General features: G+C 38.8%; 1 protein-coding gene across 12 annotated transcripts in view; it reads left to right on the forward strand.

The window, feature by feature from the left end:
- Positions 1 to 15,375, forward strand: part of LOC135492361 (paired box protein Pax-6-like) — a 129,794-nt gene that overhangs the window by 87,427 nt on the left and 26,992 nt on the right. For 9 of the 12 annotated variants that reach the window (XM_064778779.1, XM_064778788.1, XM_064778790.1 and 6 more), the window contains 2 exons: positions 5,120 to 5,152; positions 9,335 to 9,681. In XM_064778779.1, coding sequence (XP_064634849.1) covers positions 5,120 to 5,152; positions 9,335 to 9,681 — 380 coding nt within the window. Of the gene's footprint in view, positions 1 to 5,119; positions 5,153 to 6,197; positions 6,317 to 9,334; positions 9,682 to 15,375 lie in introns of those variants that run through there. The other 3 variants (XM_064778784.1, XM_064778789.1, XM_064778791.1) reach the window with 2 other exon arrangements.

Below are 15,375 nucleotides of genomic sequence, written 5' to 3' on the forward strand. Positions count from 1 at the left end.
GTTTTAATCCCAATCTAAATCCTCTTAGCATTACAATGCGACAACTTCCACTCAAACGAGATAGACCATAATCCTGTACGTCCTTCACACGTGACAAATACGTCACTAATACAATCAAAATGGAGTGTTTTGAAATTTACACAAAACGACGTCATTATTGAGTGACCTTGGCCTTAAATGCCATTCGGATCGTGAGAGACACTGTCCATGCATCGGTGGCAATCTCATGATATCGCAATTTGCAATATCATCGTCCTTGATCCTTTATTTGTTTCTGATAATCTTTCAAATTATATTGTTGAATTCGTTTTTAATTACTTTTGATATTCATAAACTTTTCATCAATTTTAATCGACTGCATGGCTTTTGACTATGCCTCGACTTTGCTAGCTTGAAATACCATTCTTTTTTACTTTTAACGTGTTTCTAATTTTTTGCTATGGTTATCTCCTCTTGACTTTTTTCTATCTACTTTTTTGCTGTGGAACATACTTGGCATGAGCACTTTATCGTATGGTATATCATTATTTTATTTGTTATTTACTTACCATTACCTAAACGAAATTTCCAATTACATTTTATCGTTCCTGGTGATGTTCGGGACTCTAATCAATCCTAACCTAACAGATCGAAGCTGATGGCTTTCTCTTTTTGCTCCCTTCCTCCTGATTGAGTTAACGAGCCACAAAAGTCCGCAGTGATTTACGACAACAAAACACTGATACAGCCGAACGCGTGTAATGACTTGACATGACTGAACAAAGAAGTGACAATTATAAAAATGATTGAAAAGACGATGGATAAGTTGCCAAATGCCACTAGATATGAATTTTAATGATGAGGCTGCATTAGAATGAGAATGGGTAGCCCCTCCCTCGTGTGCGGATCGCGGAAGCCAAAATCGGCGCCATCTTGAATTTTGGATGGTACCCGTCGGCCAGCGCGTGAAGAAGGATTCCGGAGTAAAGTTTGGAATTTAGGATACCCTTCTCAGGGCCTATGGATGACACTGAGAAGATACTCGGACGGCACGACGTTTGTTAGTGGAACGATGTTCTATTATTTAAGGATACCTTTTGTCGGGATTTTATGTGCTATTATGGTTCAGGGATCACCGCGTTGTCTCGTGGGACGTCCTACCGTCTGCTTCGGATGCTGGCTGCATCATTTTCTGGCGTACTCTTTATTGATTTTTAGATTCTATCCAATGAATTTGATTGGAATCCGTACACGGATGCTACAAATCGTCTGCAAAAATTATTTTGTCGTCTGATCATGAAATTGAAAGCGTCCCTTGGGTTTGTTTACGATGTCACATGGTTTTAGAAATCGAGGTGGCAGAGAAATATTTGGCAATGAAATGATGTCAGGGTCAGGCAAGATCACCACAAAATCTCCAACTAAATTATCAAACGTACTCCATGAAATCATAAATCAGCTGGTATTGTTTTAATTTCACCCCCCTCCCCCCATGTTGTAAGAGTAACCCTGAAAGCTAAAGGCTGGAACCCTGCATGCATATTCAAACCCCTTTTTGTCTGATTTATCTGTAATTCCTTAGCCGAATTCGAAGTCTTTTCATGTTATCCTTTAAATCGGTCCATTTCGCGTTACTTTTCATGTAAAAAGCTTCTGAAGTTCTTCCAATAAACATTCTTCATGAATATTAACATTGAAAAACATCGAATGTCACAAACTCTGCTTGCAATATGATAAATTTCAAACAACTTTCTAAATTTTCTTTCTGTGGTTTTCATTTCTTCAATCAGAATAATAAACTATTTTATGTTTCCTGTAGGCCTATAGATAGGACTGGCAAGTAAGTGTGCATTTACATCAGCTTTAAGTAATGCAATGCTTTGTTTTGAGTACTTTCTTCAATCCTTGAATTCTACGATCTTTTTATAATTTGAAATTACTTGCTGAAAATTCCGGAGAACCAAATCTGTTTTTGGACTTGCAATGTCATATCTATAGGCCTATGTGTGTTTTGTGTACCGTTACTTTTCAATAAGTTATACTTTGTTTCTCAAATTGAAGAAATACTGACTGCAATATCTCGAAAGCGATTTTTCTTTTCTATGTGTTTGGGTATCTTTGAAACAAAAGAATTTAAATTGTGCATGCAAAGATATTTGAAACTTCAGTTAACATCCTGCATGCTTCACGTGTACTTATTTAAACATGTACATGTATGATACAAGAACGCATTTGTATATTTCGATGTGTGTTTCGCTTACATATGTAATTCTTAGATACTTTTAAATTTCCGATCATATCTGTGTAGTTGGATTCGTTTAATTAACTTCCCTCAGCGTACGTAGTTTTTGCAAATTACATTGTTTTTAACAACGAAAATAAGCATTTCCAGATTGAAGCTAAAATAATGTATTTTGTAATTTCCAACGTCTCCCCGGCTTCGTTTTCCAAATGTTCATGCCAAAATATCGAAAATCCCTGCAAGAATTCCTTTAGCCGACGAACCAAATATCAGCACATTATTACTCTAACTTATTGTCCCACCAAACTTCTTGAACAAACTTTTCTCGGTACAAAATCGAAAGGCCTATTTACTAGTGTGTGTGAACATCGTGCTCCAGGCTTTCGGCTAGCACGACGACCTACCGCAGATGGAGTAGGCCTATAGACCTCTCATAGCTGAAATAACCTTTTATGATGATAAATGGAAACTATAGAATGACAAGTACATGCTTTAAAGTATATGTACATCAAAAACGTTACTTAAAAGTTAAAAGTAATAAGTTTTTTTTATGTATAACCATAAACCCATGACAAAAAAAATTTGTTACCACATAATAAACTAACCATTTGACATGAAGCATCTGAATCTGGACAAAATTTATCAATGAAAACATTTGAGACGACTCGTGTTGTCTCCTGTGCATCATAACGAAATCCCCCGCGCCTTCCCCGAGAAACAATCAAGAAAATGACTACAATCTCACGCTCGTAAACCTATTACCACATCGCTCAACCCAAAGCGAAAATGTTTAATTTTGCTCGTCTCGGCGGGGTTGGAGTCACAATGGTCGCGCTAGCTAACTAAGTTAGCATCGGTAAGAATGATACCGCTCGCAAGAGCTAGCATTACCCTTTATGGGTCTATTACTGACTTTCGCCGCTAACCACTGCGCGGCGTTTGCGGGTCGCTGGAAATCATATCAACGCGTTAATTAACGATACAGCCTCATTAGCGGTGGCAAATATACATGCCTAATTGTAAACGCTGGATCAGGGCTGTAATTTATGCCAACTGACGCATAGGTCTGCAGCAGGCTATGTGACTCTTCTGAACCAATTGGAAAAATATCAAATTACTGTTAACTTATATTTGGATAAAAGGTGACATTTCAGTAGGCTGCTGGACATATTGATATGTGCATATTAGTCACTTTTTGACGAATCTGACTAGTGAGAAAATTGCTAAACTTGAAGTTCAGATGGCCTCTCGGCTTGGTAAAGTGTTCTGATGTTACAGTGCTAAATTTAAGCAGAATTGATATTGTTCGAATGTGGGTAATTGTAATTCGTCACAGCTCTAACTTTTAAAAAACGACTTGGTGATTACTACAAAGACTCAACATCAAACAATTAGTAATTATTAGTTTAAAAACATATGACGCTAAACAATCTTATTGTACATTTACGTTAAAGCACCTTACTTCCTGCTGAAACACTAGCTTATACAATGTTTTAGTAATTCGAAATTTGTTCAAAAGCATATGACGCCAAATAGTTCCATTGAACAGTTATAAGTACTTCCTGCTGTAACATTTGATGGATAATAACATATCGCCACGACAAAATGAATTTAATGTACCATATCAAAAACTAATATAGATTGATACTGAATATTCAATGCATTCATAACTAAGCGGGAAACGAGTTAATACCGTTTTTGTTATCATTTCTGCCGTATTTTATCCATAAAACACCACGGAGACGGACCATTAATAAAACAATGATTCCTCCATTGAGTACCTGGATTATTCGTTAAAACCTTAACCTACAAGACAACACTATAATTATATGTATTATAAGCATAATGACGGTAATAATTAGTTAGGTTTAAGCACTTGAATGTCCTCATCGGAGTGATTTTTGTACTAATTAGACAAATCTGTACGTATTGTAACCGTATGTTTGCCGTAGCTGCAGTGTTTAGAACACCTCTCTCCTTACATCTGGCAATAACGCTTCTAACTATGGTGGGAAACGCACAAACAAACACAAGTTAATTCGAGTAACCGACGATGAAACTTGTAAAATACTTCACATGAAGCCTTGGCAAATAAAATTTCCCCCGAACAATTTGATATATCTCCCACGTGAATAATTGGGATCTTTTCCTTCAACGCCTTACATAATGGCATAAAGAAATATCTCTCATCAGTCGAACAAGAACTTTCACATTTTCCAAACACGAGCACAACGGACCAGATAAACAATATTCCTCTCCCAGTTTTTCGTGTTTTTCCAAACGGCATTCTACCCTTCCAATCTGTATACTAAGCAACCCTTGCAAACACAGCTCCAGATCTCAACCCTTAAAAATACAGGTTTTTGCCAACAACACCGATACCAATATCTTTATCCCTATAAACCGCATCTAGGCTAGATATTCTATATCTTATCAATAAGATCCTTGTCGCAATCAGCCGCACTCCCCCAGATCCTGTATACCCGTACCCTCGGCCCTGTATCCTGGTATCTCCCCGCCTGAACCCAGCGCGTGAGAAGCCAAGAATACCAATACCAACATCTGGGGAAACCGATAATGAATTATCTCCGCTTCGATGCTCCGCCTAGGAAAATATATACTCACATTTGCTAATATCTAAGCAGCTAAGTAGCCGACTCATCTGAGAAAACAAGGCTACATTTCTGTGGGGGTTTGTAACTTACTTGAAATTGGATACGAAAAATGGGGGGCTGAGCATTTGACGTCTTGTAGAAGGCAAATATAACGTCTGTTTTCAACAGCGTTAGTGACATTGTTATTCCTGTCTAGTTCTATTGGCTATATTTAAATTGGACTACATTGTAAGTTCACGTTAGCGCTAACGCTGTTTGATCAATTTTGCCCCACTGCTTTCAGATTTTGGCTTTACCCCGATGACACCAGACGAAAGTAAGTTTATTCCTCATGAAACCTTACAGGAAAAGAAATACCATTGAAAGTCATTCGATAGTTGACCAGGAAAATCTTCCGGTCTGGAAGGGCTATACTGGCCAACGTCAGCATTAAAGTGGCCCCTTTTGATGGGACACCGCCTCTTCTGAATTTGAAAAATTCGACAAAACCTTCTTGAACAACTTTGATTCCTGTTGAAATCTAGTTAGAGTCAAGATCGGATGCGAATTTACCGCAAATGACCTATAATGATGACAATGTCATCCGATGCAAATAAAAGATGAGCGAAAAATGAAAAGATGACAAAAGGTGAGAGTTAATGGCCGTCTACCTGTGATAATTGAGATACGTGTCCCCATTGACAAATGGCAAAGAAATCTAACAAAACTCACTGAGAAAAAAATGTAGTTTTGAATGATTTTGAATGCTTGGCACGTCCGCAGTATAACCACTACAGACTTCAAGTGTGAAATACAGCACTTGAACTAAAAGCCGTGCTGAGCTCCCCTCACTCAATTAAAACTACCCAATCTTCACGAAAGCAATTAATCGACAAATCTCAATTAAAATTAAGTTTTAAGTACCTTCAATCCATGATTAAAAGCTCTATGAAATGGCAAAGCAATACTGTGGGCGCTCAGAGTTGGTTAATCCCCTGAAAAACCCTTATGAAGTGAGAATTGATCTTGAGAGAACGACAAACGTCCTTAGAGGTGACAATAACGCGACTCAAGATCCACCTCTCAAAGACAACCAGCGGAGGTCCGGCGAACATACAAAAACGCCTCCTTTTTCTAAACTTTTGGTCATTTTCTGACTTGGCACAATCTTTCTGGTCAAATCAACGTCACCCTTGGACAAAAGAAGGGTCATTTATTGTTCAGGGCTTTCGTCCTCGTCACTGACTGGTCAGCCCCTGCCCGTGTTGTTGCGCTCATTGTATCCCGCTGACGGCTAATCGCGGAAAGGCCGGGGAGCACTTATTGTGTTTTTGACTAAGTTATCGGCCGGATCGCTACTGTGGAGCTCTCGAACGCGCAAGGATATACTCGGAGTAGCCCGTTAACGGAGCCCGTATTTTTTACCCGGTGTTTAAGGGATACATTGCAATCATGACCCCTTCTTTGGATATCGACCAGACCACCATTGATATGGAAAAGGGTTAGCTTGAATTTTGTTACATGTTTTTCTCTCTTAACCATTTTTCTTAACTTAACTTTTAAGGAACAAACCCTTCCTCCTCCCTTTTCAACCTTTTTTTCTTTAGTCAAAATTATGAATATCACGTCAATCAACTTTAAAGCGTATGTTATTACACAATTTATGGTACCTATAACTTGCAATGGGGCATTTGTGATTTTGGTTTTTAACTATGATAACGACGTAAATGTCATCTTCAATGTTTACATTAATTATCGTCTCTCCTAAGATACATTGTTGTCTACTATCAACGTGCATAATTCACCAGAAAAATAGGGTTTGCACCCAAACAAAAATTATTTCGCCAACTTGAACCACAACATTACTCTGCAGTAAAGTAACTTAGGCACCAATGGAACCATTGTCAAATCTCATTTCTCCATTTCTGACACATGACCTAATTAGACGACATATCCATTTTGAGTTCATTCAGTTGAAAATATCAGCTTTGGACTCCGTATTTCCTCAAATGAATCACTGGCGAATACCTTTGACGCCTTGACAATGCATCGTACCACCAACTTTGACCCATGCGTAGCACTGCCTTAACCTTTCGTTGCATTTTCGAGAAGAAACAATTTTGAAAAGCAAAATTATTAGCCAGGTTACCTTTTTCGTACATAGTCCACTCTTTCATGAAATGAATCACTGGCGAATACATTTTGACACCTTGACATTGCATGCCTCCTGCCTAGATCCATATATACCACTGCTTTAACCTTAGCGAAATTTATATGCCAAGAAACCTTTATCTGACATAGCCTACTATTTTACTATAACTTGTTTGAACATCGCCTTGCTTTTCAAGAATAGAGATATTTTTTTAATGCAAAATTCATAAACCAGGTTACCTTAGTATCATACCTGCTATTTCACACCAACATTTCGGTTAATGCTCATCTATCTGATTTTCAAACGGCTATAACAGTATCTTTTAATCAAATGTCGTGCCAAAGTGATTCTAACACATTTCTCCGATTGTTACTTAGATATTTCATATTCAACCTAAACATCTCAGTCTCCTTTATTTTACAATATCCAATAAAGGCAAATATTGATGCCATCAACATCTACATAGTGCACTGATGTTCGACGTCCTTGGTTGAACCGTGTGAAAAAACATCAACCTTCAAATCTTGGCCAAGTATCCATTCTCACCGTTATTGGATCTGCCTGCCGTACCTGTAATCTCACTTGAAATTAAACAACTTTATAACAAATATCAGACAGGGTAAACGAGCTTCTAATTAAACTCTGCACTAATTAGCAAAACGTTTACCTCATTAATTGAGGAAGCGTTTTTAGTCCGACGGATTGTGGCTGTCAGAAAGTTCACTGACATTTTGCAAATGTTCAAGGTGCACGATTTATTTTGATCATTTTTTATTTGCCGTGCACCAAAGCCAGTGCATTTCTACAAACCTAGTACCTGGCCGAAAGGTTTTAAGTCAGAAAAAACTTTTAACATTTTAGTTGTTGGCTTTTACCACAATAAAATGCGTTGCATAGTTAGGCATTGAAAATTATTTCGTCCTGGTCGCTATCCCAACACTAGATATCATCAACGATGATTAAAGCATGGTAATTTTTAATATTCCGATTTGCAAGTCCAAAGTATAACTTACCCCCTTAAAATAACGATGTAACATTTGCAAGTACAATGTAGATTGTAGTAACACGATTAACAAGAGATGATCAAGTGTTTTTATGACATTACTACCTCTTCTAAACCTGTCGCAATTTTTCTGTCATTGGGTTGTACACATTGAAATAAAGGGATTCTTGTCCTACATGTATATGCATACTTACCTTTATCCTAAGCAACATCCATATAAAAATTTAAATTATCAAAAGGACTTGGAAGTTAAAAATTCCAGTCAATAATCCAAGTCTATGTTAGATATCCAGTAAAAGTCCGAGCAATCACCATCCACTCCTGAACATTTCCACGGAATGTTGCCTGTTGGAGCTATTGGGTCTAAATGATCAAAACTGATACCGATACACCAAATCTTCCTAATAATCCAATTTGTCCTTGTTCTCACGGCCGGATTCGCCTGACCGAAATCCCCCGCCCCTGGTCAGTGTTTCAATCACAGATGAGGTATTGTGATACTTTTCTCAACCATTCACTAAACAAATGAGCACCAAATTAAAAACTCTGAAATTCTCGGCGAGAAATAGAAATCGCGCTAGTTAGGGTATATTGCTCCGGGCCCGGCGTCATGATACTTAGACAGCGACGAATATTTCTTGTGACGACGATTCTCCTTCCACATGGTTGTGTTCATTAATCCATTAGGATTCAGGGTATTTTGAGAAAACATACAAAAATCTAAATATCTCTAAATATATTGCACAAACCTAAATTCTGACTCGAGCATAAGAAAGTGCATCGTCAGGACTTTCCAGCGAATGGTCATGATATAGTCTTTCAATTCAATATAAAGAATGTAAAATTGCTTCCTAAGTTGGTTTCCCTTGGAGACAGAATCTCTTTTCCACATGATTGTGCTCATTAAAGGTAACGCATGGAATCTTTGAAAAATCCTGAACAATAAGATAAGTCTCAGCCAGGAGCAAATATTTTCTTGAAGGTCTCCTCATGGTACAGGCGCATTTGCTCTTGTTCATTTGGTACAGCAAGACCAGCTCTCGATTCCTCTGATGGTTACCAAGATATTTTCTTGTTCAATTGTGTGCTGTCAATTGAAATTATGCCTAATATAACGGCGATGCAAAATTTCTCGATTCAACTGGACTAGCTGCAAAAGTAAGACTAACGAAACCTGCTGCACACTGCTCAGCAACATGTGTCAAATTTAAACCGTAGACGATGGTATCTAAAAACAACGAAATGCACTGCAGATCAGGATCTCATCGTTTATTTTGCTATGACGCCAGCTACCGAATTATTGCCCTCATTTTTCCACTTTTCTCCCGGCTTTGCCTCTTATGTGTCTACTTTTCCTTCCGCAGGTCACAGTGGCGTCAACCAACTCGGCGGCGTGTTTGTAAACGGTCGCCCCCTCCCGGACTCGACCCGGCAGAGAATAGTCGAGCTAGCTCACAGTGGAGCTAGACCGTGCGATATATCGCGAATTCTACAAGTCTCAAACGGCTGCGTGAGCAAAATTCTTGGACGTTACTACGAGACAGGGTCGATTCGGCCCCGTGCCATAGGAGGCAGCAAGCCCAGAGTGGCCACCCCGGAGGTCGTTGGGAAAATAGCGCACTACAAACGGGAATGTCCCTCAATATTTGCCTGGGAGATCCGGGATAGATTGCTCTCAGATGCAGTGTGTAATCAGGACAATATTCCAAGTGTAAGTTGGCTAAACTGATTCTGAAATCCATCCAATGTTCTCCAACCCAAATCTAAGCAGTGCATCCTCAAAGGAAAAATCCCAACAATGTCTTATCAAATGCTACCTGTCCTAAAGACCGTCTTCTTCTTGAAACCACGACACTTCTGCTCAAACAGCGTTTGTAAGCTAACGCTGGTGTTATCGTATTCATTAAAAACGAAAAGGCAACACCAGAGTTATCACTAACGTCTGACAGTAGCTGGTCGTTCAAAACAAGCAGTCACTTATCCAACGTAGACTTTACGCTAAGATAAGTTACGTTGTATTAATGACTGAATTTGTTTTAGACAACCGGTCCCAGAGGCGAAAATCTTTGAAAATCCAAGTTTTTTTTCCAACGAGCCTGCTAAAATTGACTTTGGAGAACACTGGAATTCCACACTCAGAACCTTTTTAGGATGAATGGCACTTAGGAATAGTTCTGTGAATTTTTCGCTGCAAAAATGGAATAGGTAAAAATTCCATTTTTGCAGAGAATAATTTACCTAATTCATCTAAAGTACTCTATTCCTCGATTACCATCCGTTCTTAAAAGGTAGTATGTTTCATCCTTACTTGAACTAACATTTCGTGGTTTTCTAATGGACAGTATTTGTAAGTTTCTGTTCAAGTACACTTTGCACTTTTGCATCACCATTTTTCATATCAAACACTTATATGACCACCTTACAGCGCCTTAAAGTTGCAAAAATCACTCAAGTACCCTATGAAAACAACTGATAGCTAAGTAATGAGTAAGCAGCTAACTGCTCTGAAAGTCTGTTTGCTATCATTTGCCAAAATATTGCACGAAATATTCAGTCAACAACCCTTCTAAAAACAATTATTTATTTTGTTCTTTTTGCCGTTTTCCATTTGCTTCAGCTGTTGCAGTCCCCAACCTGTTACAACCTAATTGCTCTAAACGCAGAACAATAAATGACTAATTCAAACTAATCTCACTAATCAAAAACGCATTTAGTGCAATTACAACAACTTTTAATTAGACTTATAACACGTGTTGCAACGTCAGATCCGGTGATCTTTTGACCGCAAAAGGTTTCATCGCCTTCAAATCCTTACCCGAACACCTTCCTTCAATGCAACTGGATGTAGGAAATTGCCTCCTAATCACGAAGATTTTGACACTTTTGGAAACACCAACACCACAAATCACCTCTGTGTAGAACTGCTAGAAGTGAAAATCAACTTAAAGAAAGCAAACCGAAAGACATGTACATACATGTATAACCGTTAACCTGTGTCGCCATGCCTGAAAATTGGTCATTTTATGCCAAAATAGCTAACATTGTTACCGGATAGCTTTTAATGATTGCTCTCGAATAGAAAAAAATCATAATTTTTTTTGTTATTTTCTTGAAAATATGCGAAATTGCCAAACAATGCATATTTCATGTGATAGTTTGAAAGGGGTGAAGAAATTTGACTCCATTTTGTTTCGCAGCACTGGATACACGAAATGTGCTTCAGAACACATTGATATCATACATGTAGACAATGCACACCAGTAGTGCACAGTGTACAAAATCTCCCAATGCACAGCAAAGAAGTATTCATATCTTATATAAAAGGGCATCAGCACCATGACATGAATGTTCCATGAATGTTCAAATGTTCCCAAATCGGGCTAATTTGAATGAAAACTGCAAATGACCCACTGGCTGCTGCCTTTCATGTCCGTTTCCCCTTCATTACCCGCGATGGATTGGTGTCGCCGGCGCTTACAAGCCGCTTGGGTCGCTGGCACGGTCACAGTGTCCCTGTGCCCCGAAATTCTCCCCAGCAAATCCTCCCCTGATGGTAATCCCCACATGTCTATGTTGGGGTCGTCAAATCTATAGATCTGACTATTCTGCAAGGCATTCTTTGACAAAGCTGGAAATAAGATTTTGTCGAGATATTCTAAGTCTTAATCTGTCGAGCAATCATTCCTATAAAAAGCTAAGCAGTGACGGTCATAATTGCAACAAATTACTCAGAATTAACCCTCACTGTTAATCACACGTTTTGAAGAATATGCCAATGGCCTGAATGTTACTACTTAAACGCTGATCTCATCAAGATTGCTATCTTGACTTTTGAAGACAAAATCGTTTTAAAATTGAGTCTTCTAGCCCATCTGGTAGAAGAAGTGCTATGTTCGATGTTTGGCAACAAGTGTTAGGACAAAACCTGCCAATGATCCCATGTCTTGGCTGAAATCTCTTGTGTATACTCTTAGTTGGGTAATTTTGATGAACACGAGGTGACATTATGCATCTATGCACGTTTCATGATGAATTTCGCTCCGAGATTGCATACGGACCCAGCGTCCTGCAATATGTCTAATATACGTCGGCATTAGTATCAAGAGTGACTTTGGCCAGACAATGTTTAGGGTCTACCTTTTCATGTTACTATAATTATTGGCATAGTGTGGCATTATGCGTTTATGAATGAGATAACTTTCAAAGCGACGGTCGAAAACACGGCGCACAGAAAGAGCAACGGTTTTCAATGAAACCTGAAAGGTGTTTCACAAAGCGTTGAAGTTTAGCTGTGGAGAGATCCTATAAAAATCTGGTCCCGACATTGAAAACGTCAATTACTTTATAATAAGGCAGTTACCATTGTGAAAAACCCATAGAGCTGTTGCGGTCCCGGCGAAAAAGTTGCACCAAAATGATCCTGGCCAATCTCAGTTTTTGAAAGACTGATTGTGCCATCGCCGAACCGCAGTCGTTTTCTTCTCACCAATCTGACGTCCTCCTCATAATAATGTAGTGCTGTTGCGCGAATGACAACAAAAATGCTTGATAACTTACAAACAAGTCAAGGGCCCATCCTTGTCAATGTTTTCATTTACACCATCTAATTTAATCCTCCCTGTTTTAATTCATAAGTTATATTTTTCTGACCGCCTTTTCTCCCAAGTTGTTTGCATAAAAAGTACGCTTTTGTTCAAACCCTGTGTCGCGGCCCTGAACCCAATTTACCGATGGCTATTCCCTTTCAAATTATCATTAGAAAATTGGTAATAAATAGAAATGAACCCACCGCTTTTATTATGAGAAAAAGATGATGACCTCCCGTTAGGGACTGAAAATGAATTCATCCCAAGTTTACAAAACTTGCATATGCAGCAATGTGCGTATTTCACCTTTTACATTGTACATCAAAATCTGCCACCAGTTTTTTCTGGTCGTAATATTATTCTTCTCAAAACAGCTGTCACCAGAGCTCACCGTCAAAAAATATCAGAACATCGTCGGTTTATGTATTTCATATGATCGCTAATTTTCTTTGTCGATTCACAAAAGCGGGTTAGATTTACTGGTTAATTTGATATCTTTCCCTAAGGATAAACCATTCAAAAATTTCCATTTAATTCAATGTTCATAATTCTTATTGAGTGAACAAGTAAAATGTATAATTTGTGCGCACTATCACCTTTCACTAATGCAGCATGAAATATGCAGTAAAAGAATGTATGCTTGGTATTTGTAAGATATTATTCAAATTGGAAAAATCATTGAAAGTGCAAACATAGAATTTTCAAAATGAAGGGAAAGGCAAATAAGCAGATATTTATCTTTTTATGGTGCTTGGGAATCGTTCAAATCTTCACTAATCATGTATGAAACCACTTTTACTCAAAACGAATAGGCGGGACAGCTACACTAATAACGAGGGACAAATCAGAGTTAAATCGGTGGGACTTTATTTGAACAATTCGAGGCTTTAAAATCAAGTCAAATCTTTATCCAAAAGGTCAAGTCCGCCATTGTTGTACTACATTCACTTCTTAACCTCCCCAATTGGAGAGTATGAACGCGAAAGCGAGGCTCTGCCGCAAATCCGCTGTCATTATGCACAGGCACGAACGCTGGGTTTATAACGAAGTAGCTTACACACACTCTCCTCAAGGAACAATGGCTTCTTGAGATTTTCTGCTGACGAATTGACTTGGGTCACTTCATCAGTTTAGCAAATATTTTGTAGACCATTGTACCCAAATTGCTACTACGTGCCTAAGTGCAGTGTAGAGATAATGAGAAAGGCATCATTTTTTCATCCGGGCTTTTTCTTCTGCAAAGCATCTGCTAACCATGATGACTCTATAAAACGTCCTTGCTGAAACTAACGTGTATTTTTCCCTGGTATTCTTTTTGCTGCTGGACCATTTCACAATTTTAAATTCGCTGACAGAATTTACGTGATCAGGCGTGACTGTGTTGAAAATGAGGCGTTCACAGAAGCAATGAAAACATCGAGAGTGGGAAATGATATGTAGCTTGTCCTGTCCGCCATTGGGTGCGTCTAATGCACGTCATGGATTCCAAGCAAGCCGGCACCCAGATCCCAGGCCATACCGATGGATAGGGTGATTTTTTAATGCCAACCTGATTAGCGCTGCTTGGTTATCAAGTCTGCAATTAACTATTAATCCTCTTGAGGACCAAGTTAAAATTACAGGGCGCTCGCTCGGTTGCCTGGTTCACCCAGAATCGGCGTGACGCGCACGACAGGCGGGGATCCGCGTTTTACCACCGCCCCATGGCGGCCTCTAATCAGTGGGTTATTATAAAGTCAGACTCGAAATCGGGTGTTTGTAAAGTGTGGATTCATTATACAGACCCTCCTTGGTGGCTTGGCTCGCCGTGGGAACACACTGCTGTCTCAATCAGGGGTGAGAGACTGCAATCATGGGTGCCGGGGTTTACGTGATTTATTCTGACACGTTGGTGCAGTATCCATGAGGCTGGTTCTCGAACTCATTCCCCCATCTATCAAAACAAGCACATCCAATGTCCGAGTAGGGCAATACTCCCATTGATGCCCTGCTGTAGGCCTATTCCCATAGATACAGTGTTTCCGCACTGTCATGTATATGAGTACCTTGGACAGGAATAAAATGCAACAACGAAGTCTTCATGTACGGAGAATGGTTTATTAGAGATCTGCACTGCAGCGAGTGCCGAGTCCTTCTGCCCGCCACTACAGTGTATTGGACACGCCAAAAGGTCTAAAGCGTGCCTTACATACGTAATACAAAAGAAGTGCTATACATGTACTAATAATAGAATGAATGAATTGAGGTCAGTGTTCACCCAGACAGTCAGCACAGAAGCGATTAATGAAAGTGTGTTAACCGTCATCCTATTAAATGACTACATATAACGTAGGCTTGCATGTACATTGCAACGAACCTTAAAAATGCACGCGTTCGCAAAAATTGGAATAGCTCTAAATGCATGTACATTGCTATCTGATTGTTACGCGATGCCTTGATTGAAAGAAGAAAATAAGTCGCAATATAGGCTATATGATACATGTAACAAAACACGAGCAAAAAACATTTTTTTATCTCCATTTTACACGTTCAACAACCGTGAAATTGCGTAACAGTTCGAATATAAGCATTTGAACATGGATGTTTCTGCAAATCTACACAATTATGTACATTACATGTACAAACTTTTTTTTCCAATCCGATATTGGTAGGTTTTTGCCTAATTGAATTTGCCATCTAACCGTAAAATTATTGATATTCATTAATAAAAAGGAAATGTTAATGTGTACTTTCTGGCAGGTGAACTTTCTTAAATTGAATTTTTCTGGGGTAGCTATTGCCTCACTTTTATGTGGCAAATTATCTTTATATTCACAATG

This window comes from Lineus longissimus, chromosome 8, assembly GCF_910592395.1.
Source record: "Lineus longissimus chromosome 8, tnLinLong1.2, whole genome shotgun sequence".
Classification (NCBI taxonomy): Eukaryota; Metazoa; Nemertea; class Pilidiophora; order Heteronemertea; family Lineidae; genus Lineus; species Lineus longissimus.